The 10,870-nt window shown below is 43.9% G+C and overlaps 2 protein-coding genes across 2 annotated transcripts; both read left to right on the top strand.

The window, feature by feature from the left end:
• The first annotated feature begins 4,515 nt into the window (after positions 1-4,515).
• LOC138876886 (uncharacterized) lies at positions 4,516-6,500 on the top strand. Its single transcript, XM_070155986.1, has 3 exons — positions 4,516-5,508; positions 6,132-6,287; positions 6,336-6,500. Exons 1-3 carry the CDS (start codon positions 4,516-4,518, stop codon positions 6,498-6,500), a joined length of 1,314 nt encoding a protein of 437 aa, XP_070012087.1.
• A 138-nt stretch (positions 6,501-6,638) lies between these two features.
• Positions 6,639-7,379, top strand: LOC138876884 (uncharacterized). The gene is made up of 2 exons (XM_070155985.1): positions 6,639-6,964; positions 7,229-7,379. Exons 1-2 carry the CDS (start codon positions 6,639-6,641, stop codon positions 7,377-7,379), a joined length of 477 nt encoding a protein of 158 aa, XP_070012086.1.
• The last annotated feature ends 3,491 nt before the right edge of the window (positions 7,380-10,870 follow it).

Genomic DNA, 10,870 nt, shown 5'->3' with positions numbered 1-10,870 from the left:
AATCGATTAAAAACTATATATGCAATCCCATTTACCAAATTAAATCTTTTATTATTCAATTCTATTTTGAATCTTACATGGCAATCTTAAATTCAATTTTGTTATGGATCGTTAATTATTTCAATTCCGTTTAGGCTCCTTCATTACAGTTAATATTATCAGTTGAAAAGGGAGGTTGAGATATATTTTGACTCTTATATGACTCAACTTTGATTTACCTTGAATACAATATCTTGCATGTACATATCTTTTTTAAATTTGTCTTTGATTAACCATCTATATTATAAGAATTTATCCAATACGTTAAATACAAATATTTTTATTTTTTATATTAAATTGTAACGACCTCCCCGGTCGTTTTGCCTTCTAGAACCCCGTTCCCTTAAATAAAACTTTTCATGCTTGCTTTAGCTAATTTTCGACTTGCGGGGACGGTTGGTTCGGGATTTGGAAGAGTTTTGAGTGAAATATGCCCATTTGGTTCCTTAGAATTTTCTTAAAAGACTAAGTTTGACTTTGGTCAATATTTTGAGCAAACGGATCCGGATGTGATTTGACGGTCCCGGAGGGTCCTTGGGAAAATATGGGACCGAGGCGTATGCCCGGAATCAAATTCCGAGGTTCCTAGTCTGAGTAATGAATTTTTATTAGAAATTTAATCTGAAGTTTTAAGGATCTAAAGAAACTAATTAATGATTGATTTCATAGGTATCAGGCTCGTATGTTGGTTTCGAAGCCTAGTACAGGTCTGAAATATCATTTAAGACTTTGCCTGTAAAATTTGGAGTCAATCCGAGTAGTTTAAGGGCGTTTTGGCCTGTTAGAGGAAAATTAAGAACTTGAAGTTCATAAGTTTGATTTTTTTGGTTTTAGGGGGTGATTCCTAGATTTAGCATTATTTCGGGTGTTTCGAAGGTTTGAGTAGGTCCGTCTCGCGATTTCAGACTTGTCGGTATGTTCAGGCGGGGCCCAGGAGCCCCGAGCGTCAATCGGACGAGGCTCGAGTGAAGTGGAACTTTTTGCGAAGAGCTTAAGCTGCTGCTTCTGTCATAATCGCACCTGCGGTTAGTGGACCACAGGTGCATGACCGCAGAAGCGGTCCTTTCATCGCAGATGAGGCCCAGGGTAGGCCAGGTTAGGAACTGCAGAAGCGGCTTCGCAGATGCGGCCTCAAGACCACAGAAGCGGTCCCATCCATTTTAGCCCTTTTGCAGATGCGATCCTCTTCTCGCAGATGCGGTCCCCAGACTGCAGATGCGGAAATTGCTGAGGCAGTGAGGTTTATTTAATAAGGGTTCTAAGTTATTTTTATCACTTTTTCACTCTCCCTTTGGTGATTTTAGAGCTTTTGAGAGAAGATCTTCACCTAGCATCTTGAGGTAAGTGTGTTCTACCTATTTCTAGTTTAATGACTTTATCTTGCTTAGATTAAACACTAGTATTAAGGTGAAATCATGGGGTTAGAGCAAAAACCTAAGGTTTTAGTAAAAGTTAGATTTAACCACGAAATTTGCTATGGAATAAATTAGAAATCATCTATTATCGATCCTTAGGTTATAGAGAACAACTTCCTTCGAAAAATTTCGGAATCCGTGCACATGGGCCCGGGGTCGTATTTTAGGAAACTTGTGTTAAAGGTTGTAAAATTCCTTAAATAGCTAGAATTTGATCTTGTGAACCTGTATTGATTAGTTCTTACCTCATTTAACTAGTTTGGGATCGTTCGGCTCCGAATTGAGGGCTTGGACTCGTTCTTGGTATTGGAAGTGTACTTTGGAGCGAGGTGAGTCTCCTTTCTAACCTTGTAAGAGGGAATTGTCTCCATAGGTGTAATAATGGAATTAATTGCTATTATATGCGGGGGGGCTTGCGGGGGCTACGTACGCACTAGGTGACGAGAGTCCGTACGTAGCTACTACTATGTTAAGTCCGGGTAGTCTAGGACCCAAAAGCATGCTCTACGTGATATTCTTGTAACTTGATGATAAATTCGGATTCGTATAAATTATTTTGATTTAAGGTAAATGAGACTAGTAGATGAACTTTATCCTGTTTGGTTTTTTAAAAGAGAATTTGGATATTCCTGTGAATAACTACCCCTCCGATATATATATTATTGTCTGCTTGTTGATGAGCTTATTTATATTTGACCGCGTTGCACCTATGATTCGCGAGCGGGGTAATAGATGCATCTATGGTGTGAGCCGTTCGACCCTCGATAGTGCACACTTTACTTTTATGCTGGATTGGGCCGTACGTCCCTCGGTGTTATTTGCACATGCTTTACTTAGTATTTATCGGTGGACTGAACTTCATATATGCCTTGAAAATGTAAATGGATACCATGACATTATTTGGAAAAAGAACTGTTACTCATTGCATAAAACATTAATAAATTGTGCTATCTATGCTTATTATAACTTCTTCACATATTATTTGACCCTAGTAAGTATCAAGTCGACCTCTCATCTCTACTTCTTCGAGATTAGACGGGATACTTACTGGGTACATATTGTTTATGTACTCATACAACACTTTTGTACTTAATTGTACAGGATCTGAGGCAGGTGTATCTGGCTATCAGTCTGGTGCGCATCCCTGAGCGGACTCGAGACTTCTACGGTGAGCTGCTTCCCTCCCATGCCGTTCAGCAACCTGAAGAAGTCTTTCTTATGTATTTTTGCTGTCTATTCTATTTCGGACAGTAGGATAGTGTGATTCTTTTCTATATTCTACTAGTTGCCCACAGCTTGTGACACCAGGTCTTGGCACACACATTAATAGACTGTATCATTTTGTGGTTGTATGATTATTATGATTTTATTAATCATTTCTGATTTTATTTCAACTTAAATAATTATTTCAACTATTTTCGGGTAAAGGTAAATGAAAGTTTATTTAGTACTTTTCCGCGTTGTCTTGCTCGGCAATGGTGTTGGGCGCCATCATGACCTATTATGGAAATGGGTCATGACAACATGGTATCAGAGCACTAGGTTCATGTAGGTCTCACAAGTCATGGGCAACCTAATAGAGTCTTGTAGATCGGTACGGAGACGTCCGTATTTATCTTTGAGGGGGGTATTAGGAAAACTACTCTTTATTCATTTCCTATCGTGCAGTGGTTGGTATACTAAATTTCCCTCTTCTATTCTCTCACAGATGGTGAGGACACACACGGTTGATGTTCCAGACCCGGGCGGAGTTGCTCCCCCTGTTGCTAGAGGCCGAGGTAGAGGCCGGGAGAGGGCACCGGCCTGTGGTAGGGGACGAGGGTGTCCTAGAGCTATTCCAGTAGTACCACCAACAGATCCTACGGAAGATCCTATTATCTAGGAGCAGGGCGAGGTGCCCGCAGCTGAGCCTACCCCGACAAACTTTATGACAGCACCAGGATTCCAGGAGGTCATGAGCCGTATGCTACGGTTCATGGATTCTATGCCTCAAGCTGGTTTATTTCCAGCAGATCTGGCTACATCACAGGCGGGCGGGGGAGCACGGACCCCTACTGCTCAGGCTCCCGGTCATGCAACCGTAGTGTATTAGACTCTGGGTGCACTACCCGCAGATAGGGCTCAGCCAGTTGTTGCAGTGGCACCCTAGCCCAGGCTAGCTGCGGATGGCGATCCGCAGAAGTTATTGGATAGATGGACTAGGCTTCACCCTCCTATCTTCGGGAGTGAGCGACATGATGATACCCAAGACTTCATTGACAGGTGCAGGGACAGACTGCACAATATGAGGATATTGGAGTCGCATAAAGTTGACTTCACTACTTTTCAGTTGGAGGGCAGGGCCCGTAGGTGGTGGAAGTCCTATGTTCTTAGCAGGACAGCAGGTTCTCCTCCCCTCACTTGGGGTCAATTCACACAGTTATTCTTGGATAGGTACATTCCGCCCTCTGAGAGGGAAGATCTGCGGTATCAGTTTGAGCATCTTGAGCAGGGTTAGATGTCGGTGACCGATTATGAGGCGAGGTTCTCTGAGTTATCTCGCCATGCACTTATGATACTTCCCACAGATGCAGAGAGTGCGAAGGTTCGTTGCGGGGTTACACCCCACTATTCGAGCTGGCATGGCCCGAGAGGTGGAGATGGGTACTGAGTATCAGCTAGTGATAGAGATTGCTCGCAGGATTGAAGGGTATCACAGAGGGGTAGAGAGCAGATATAGCAGGATGAGAGGGCTAGATTTTCGGGAGAGTTCAGACGTTCCCCAATGAGTATCAGCTAGGGGTAGAGGTTACTTCGGGAGGGGTCAGCCCAACAGACCCTCGTATTCGGCACCACCACCCCCTCCCAGAGGTGCTCCAATGAGGCTTTATTTCAGTGCGATTCCGGAGAGTTCTTACCGCCCACCAACTGTTCAGGGTTCCTCCGGTGGGTATTTTGGTTATTTGGTTCTTCCAGTGCTCACTTCAGTGCCATGCCAAAGAGTTCATATTGCCCCCCAGCCATCCAGAGTTCTTCCAGTAGGTATTCGGGTCAGCAGGCTCAGACTTCAGGGCAGTAGGTTATGGTACCAAGGGTATGCTATGAGTGTGGAGTTCTGGGTCATATGAAGAGGACCTTCCCCAGACATCGGGGCAAGGCAGTGCAGCAGGGTCAGCAACCTATGACTTCAACACCGCCCACCCCGCCACCTAGAGGTGGAGGGCAGGCTGGTAGGGGCCATCCTAGAGGTGGAGGCCAGGCAGGGAGAGGTCAGCCAGCTATTTCTCAGTCAGGTGGAGGCCAGCCAGCCCACGCTCCAGCTAGATTCGACGCCCTTCCGTCCAGGCCAGATGTATTAGCCTCAGATGTCATCATCACAGGTATTATCTCCATCGGCGGTAGAGGTGCTTTGGTATTATTTGACACAGGGTTTACTTATTCATATGTATCATCTTTATTTGCTCATTTTCTGGTTATTTCTGAGACTTTGGGCACTCCTGTTTATGTGTCCACTCTTGTGGGTGATTCTATGGTTATGGATCGGATCTATCGGTCTTGTGTGGTCACATTCTATGGTTTCGAGACTAGAGCAGATCTCATGTTGCTTGATATGATCGATTTTGAGGTCATCCTAGGCATGGATTGGTTATATCCATATCACGCTGTCCTAGATTGCCATGCCAAGATTGTTTCACTAGTGATGCCAGGGTTTCCGAGGTTGGAGTGGAAGGGGTCCACAGTTGATACACCTAGTCGGGTTATTTCCTTTCTGAAGGCTCGGCATATGGTCAAGAAGGGGTGTCTGGCTTATCTAGCTTATGTTCGGGACACCACCGTAGAGTCTCCAGCGATTGATTCAATTCCAGTAGTTCGGGAGTTCGTTGATGTGTTTCCTTCTGATCTTTCGGGCATGCCACCGGATCGTGATATTGATTTCTATATTGATTTGGCTCCAGGCACCCAGCCTATATCTATTCCACCGTACTGTATGGCTCCTAAAGAGTTGAAAGAGTTGAAGGAGCAGCTTGAGGAGTTGTTGGCGAAGGGTTTTGTTAGGCCTAGTGTATCACTTGGGGTGCACCAGTTATTTGTGAAGAAAAAGGATGAGACTATGCGGATGTGCATTGATTACCACCAGTTGAACAAAGTCACCATCAAGAACAAGTATCTGTTGCCTCATATCGATGATTTGTTCGACCAGTTACAGGGTGCTAGGGTGTTCTCTAAGATAGACTTGAGGTCAGGGTACCATCAGCTGAAGATTCGGGACTCAGATGTTCCGAAGACTGCATTCCGGACTAGATATGGCCATTATGAGTTTTTGGTGATGTCCTTTGGCTTGATTAATGCCCCAACAACATTTATGGACTTGATGAACAGGGTGTCAGGCCTTATATTGATTCATTTGTCATCGTCTTCATTGACGACATCTTGATATACTCCCGTAGCTTGGGGGAGCACGAGCAGCATTTGAGAGTAGTGCTTCAGACCTTGCGAGAGCAGAAGCTATATGCTAAGTTCTCCAAGTATGAGTTTTGGCTAGAGTCGATGGCATTCTTGGGGCATGTTGTGTCAGGAAAGGGTATTATGGTGGATCCCAAGAAGATCGAGGCAGTTCAGAGTTGGCGACACCCTACCTCAGTGACTGAGATCAGGAGTTTCCTGGGGTTAGCAGGTTACTACAGACTATTCGTGCAGGGCTTTTCATCTATTGCATCACCTTTGACTAGATTGACCCAGAAGGGTGCTCCTTTTCGTTGGTCTAATGATTGTGAGGAGAGCTTTCAGAAGCTCAAAACAGCTTTGACTATAGCACCAGTTCTTGTATTGCCTTCCGGCTCGGGGATGTATACGGTATATTGCGATGCTTCACGCGTTGGCTTGGGATGTGTATTGATGTAGGAAGGACGAGTTATTGCTTATGCTTCGCGTCAGCTGAAGGTTCATGAGAAGAATTATCTTGTGCACGATCTAGAGTTGGCTGCGATTGTTCATGCCCTTAAAATATGGAGGCTTTATCTGTATGGGGTGTCATGTGAGGTCTATACTGATCATCGCAGCTTGTAGCATATATTCAAGCAAAGGGATCTTAATTTGAGGCAGTGCAGGTGGATTGAGTTACTGAAGGATTATGACATCACCATTCTTTATCATCCGGGCAAGGCAAATGTGGTCGCGGATGCCTTGAGCAGAAAGGCGGATGGTATGGGTAGCTTGGCATTCATTCCATCAGCGGAGAGTCCACTAGCTTTGGACATTCAGTCCTTGGCTAACAGACTTGTGAGGTTGGATATTTCAGAGCCCAGCCGAGTTCTTGCGTGTGTGGTTGCTCAATTTTTATTATTGGGGCAGATCAAGGCCCGGCAGTTCGATGATCCACATTTGGTAATTCTCAGAGAGATGGTACTTCAGGGAGGTGCCAAGGAGATTTCTATTGGCGAGGATGGTGTTTTGCAACTCCAGGGTCATTTATGTGTTCCTAATGTTGATTGCCTGAGGGAGAGGATTCTAGAGGAGGCGCACAGTTCACGGTATTCCATTCATCCAGGTGCTACGAAGATGTACCGTGACTTGAGGCAGCATTATTGGTAGCGGATGATGAAGAAAGACATAGTGGAGTATGTAGCCAGGTGTTTGAATTGCCAGCAGGTCAAGTATGAACACCATAGGTCGGGTGGCCTACTTCAGCGGATGCCTATACCAGAGTGGAAGTGGGAGAGCATCACCATGGATTTCGTAGTTGGGTTGCCGCGGACCTTGCAGAAGTTTGACTCAGTATGGGTCATTGTTGATAGGTTGACCAAGTTTGCCCACTTCATCCCAGTGGCGACTACTTACACAGTAGAGAGGTATGCTCAGATTTACAATCGAGAGATAGTCTGGTTGCACGGTGTGCCTGTTTCCATCATATTAGATAGAGGCCCTCAGTTCACTTCCCATTTCTAGAGAGCAGTTCAGAGTGAGTTGGGGACCCGTGTAGAGCTCAGCACAACATTCCATCCTCAGACCGACGGGCAGTCGGAGCGGACAGTTCAGATCTTGGAGGACATTCTCAGGGCATGTGTGATTGACTTTGGAGGGCAGTAGGATCAGTTCTTGCCCTTGGCGGAATTTTCATACAACAATAGCTATCAATCCAGCATAGAGATGGCTCCATACAAGGCTTTATATTGTCGCTGTTGTCGTTCTCCTATCGGGTGTTTTGAGCCTGGTGAGGCTAAGTTATACGGTACAGATTTGGTACAAGATGCCTTAGACAAGGTGAAGTTGATCCAGGAGAGGCTTCGCACAGCTCAGTCCAGACAGAAGAGTTACGTGGATCAGAAGGCGCGTGATGTATCATTCATGGTTGGCGAGAAGGTTCTCTTGAAAGTCTCGCAAATGAAAGGCATTATGAGGTTCGGGAAAAAGGGCAAATTGAGCCCAAGGTTTATTGGTCCCTTTGAGGTGTTGACGTGAGTTGGGGAGGTTGCCTATAAGCTTGCTTTACCCCCCAGCCTATCGGGGGTTCACCCGGTTTTTCATGTATCGATGTTTCGGACGTATCATGCTGACTTGTCCCATATGTTAGACTTCAGTACTATTCAGCTGGATGAGAGTTTGGGTTATGAGGAGGAGCCAGTTGCCATTATTGATAGACAGGATCGCCAGTTGAGGTCCAAGAGGATTTTTACAATGAGGGTCCAGTGGATGGGCCAACCAGTCGAGGAGGAGACCTGGGAGTCCGAGGAGGACATGCAAAGCAGATATCCGCGTTTATTCAGCAGCTCAGGTACTTTTCTATGTCCATTCGAGGACAAACGTTTGTTTAAGAGGTGGAGAATAACGATCCACCCGGTCATTTTGCCTTCTAGAACCCTGTTTCCTTAAATAAAACTTCTCATGCTTGCTTTGGCTAATTTTTGACTTATGGGGACGGTTGGTTCGGGATTTGGAAGAGTTTGGAGTGAAATATGCCCATTTGATTCCTTAGAATTTTTTTAAAAGACTAAGTTTGACTTTGGTCGACATTTTGAGAAAACGGACCCGGATTCATGATTTGACGATCCTGGAGGGTCCGTGAAAAAATATGGGACCTGGGCGTATGCCCGGAATCGAATTCCGAGGTCCGTAGCCCGAGTAATGAATTTTTATTTAGAAATTGTTAATATGAAGTTTTAAGGATTTAAAGAAACTAATTAATGATTGATTTCATAGGTATCGGGCTCGTATGTTTGTTCTGAAGCCCTGTACAAGTCCGAAATATCATTTAAGTCTTGCTTGTAAAATTTGGAGTCAATTCGAGTAGTTTAAGGGCGTTTTGGCCTGTTAGAGAAAAATTAAGAACTTGAAGTTCATAAGTTTGAATCATTTAGTTTTAGGGGGTGATTCCTAGAATTAGCATTGTTTCGGGTATTCTGAAGGTTTGAATAGGTCCGTCTCATGATTTCAGACTTGTCGGTATGTTCGGGCGGGGCCCGGGAGGCCCGACCGTCAATCGGACGAGGCTTGAGTGATGTGGAAATTTTTTAGAAGAGCTGAAGCTGTTGCTTCTGTCATAACCGCACCTGCGGTTGGTAGACCACAGGTGCGAGACCGCAAAAGCGGTCCTTTCATCGTAGAAGCGGCCCAGAGCAGGCCAGGCCAGGAGCCGCAGATGCGGTCCTCTTCTCGCAGATGCGGTCCTCAGACTGCAGATGCGGAAATCGCTGAGGTAGTGAGGTTCATTTAATACGGGTTGTAAGTCATTTTTATCCTTTTCCACTCTCCCATTGGCAATTTTAGAGCTTTTGAGAGAAGATCTTCACATAGCATCTTGACGTAAGTGTGTTCTACCTATCTCTAGTTTAATGACTTTGTCTTGGGTAGATTACACACTTGTATTAAGGTGAAATCATGGGGTTAGAGCAAAATTTAAGGGTTTAGTAAAAGTTAGATTTAACCACGAAATTTGCTATGGAATAAATTAGAAATCATATATTATCGATTTTTAGGTTATAGAGAACAACTTCCTTCGAAAAATTTCGGAATCCGGGCACGTGGGCCTGGGGTCGGATTTTAGGAAACTTGTGTTAAAGGTTGGGAAATTGCTTAAATAGCTAGAATTCGATCTTGTGAACCTATATTGATTAGTTCTTACCTCATTTAACTAGTTTGGGATCGTTCGGCTTCGAATTGAGGGCGTGGACTCGTTCTTGGTATTGGAAGTGCACTTTGGAGCGAGATGAGTCTCCTTTCTAACCTTGTAAGAGAGAATTGTCTCCATAGGTGTAATAATGGAATTAATTGCTATTATATGCGGGGGGGCTACGTACGCACTAGGTGACGATAGTCTGTGCGTAGCTACTACTATGTTAAGTCCGAGTAGTCTAGGACCCAAAAGCATGCTCTACGTGATATTCTTGTAATTTGATGATAAATTCGGATTCGTATAAATTATTTTGATTTAAGGTAAATGAGACTAGTGGAGGAACTTTATCCTGTTTGGTTTTTTAAAAGAGAATTTGGATATTCCTGTGAATAACTACCCCTCCGATATATATATTATTGTTTGCTTGTTGATGAGCTTATTTATATTTGACCGCGTCGCACGTGTGATTCGCAAGCGGGGTAATAGATGCATCTATGGTTCGAGCCGTTCGACCCTTGGCAGTGTACACTTTACTTTTATATTGGATTGGGTCGTACGTCCCTCGGTGTTATTTGCGCATGCTTTACTTAGTATTTCTCGGTGGACTGAACTTCATATTTGCCTTGAAAATGTAAATGGATACCATGACATTATTTGGAAAAAAGAACTGTTATTCATTGCCATAAAACGTTAATAAATTGTGCTATCTATGCTTATTATAAATTCTTCACATATTATTTCACCCTAGTAAGTAGTCGACCTCTTGTCTCTACTTCTTCGAGATTAGACGGGATACTTACTGGGTACATATTGTTTATGTACTCATACTACACTTCTGTACTTAATTGTACAGGATCTGAGGCAGGTGTATCTGGCTATCAGTCTGGTGCGCATCCCTGAGCGGACTCGAGACTTATATGGTGAGCTGCTTCCCTCCCATGCCGTTCAACAGCCTGAAAAAGTCTTTCTTATGTATTTTTGTTGTCTATTCTGTTTCGGACAGTAGGATAGTGTGATTCTTTTGTATATTCTACTAGTTGCGCACAACTTGTGACACCAAGTCTTGGCACACACATTAGTAGACTGTATCATTTTGGAGTTGTATGATTATTATGACTTTATTAATCATTTCTGATTTTATTTCAACTTAAAGAATTTTTTCAACTATTTTCGGGTAAAGGTAAATGAAAGTTTATTTAGTATTTTTCTGCGTTGGCTTGCCCGACAATGGTGTTAGGCGCCATCATGACCTATTATGGAAATGGGTCGTGACATAAATAATAACATTACATTGATTGTGAGAAGGAATCACAATTAAAGAAATTAT

Source organism: Nicotiana sylvestris, chromosome 1 (genome assembly GCF_000393655.2).
Source record: "Nicotiana sylvestris chromosome 1, ASM39365v2, whole genome shotgun sequence".
Classification (NCBI taxonomy): domain Eukaryota; kingdom Viridiplantae; phylum Streptophyta; class Magnoliopsida; order Solanales; family Solanaceae; genus Nicotiana; species Nicotiana sylvestris.
Note: the sequence above shows the minus strand (reverse complement) of the source record. Positions and strands in the feature narration are given on the sequence as shown.

Bases quoted from the DNA above. Each gene is read 5' to 3' on its own strand.
- LOC138876884 (XM_070155985.1), top strand. From the start codon at position 6,639: ATGGGTAGCTTGGCATTCATTCCATCAGCGGAGAGTCCACTAGCTTTG. The intron at 6,965-7,228 runs GTATTCCATTCA...CATTGTTGATAG, and splicing joins GAGGAGGCGCACAGTTCACG to GTTGACCAAGTTTGCCCACT.
- LOC138876886 (XM_070155986.1), top strand. From the start codon at position 4,516: ATGGTACCAAGGGTATGCTATGAGTGTGGAGTTCTGGGTCATATGAAG. The intron at 5,509-6,131 runs GTGCACCAGTTA...CTATTCGTGCAG, and splicing joins GGCCTAGTGTATCACTTGGG to GGCTTTTCATCTATTGCATC. The intron at 6,288-6,335 runs GTATATTGCGAT...GTATTGATGTAG, and splicing joins CCGGCTCGGGGATGTATACG to GAAGGACGAGTTATTGCTTA.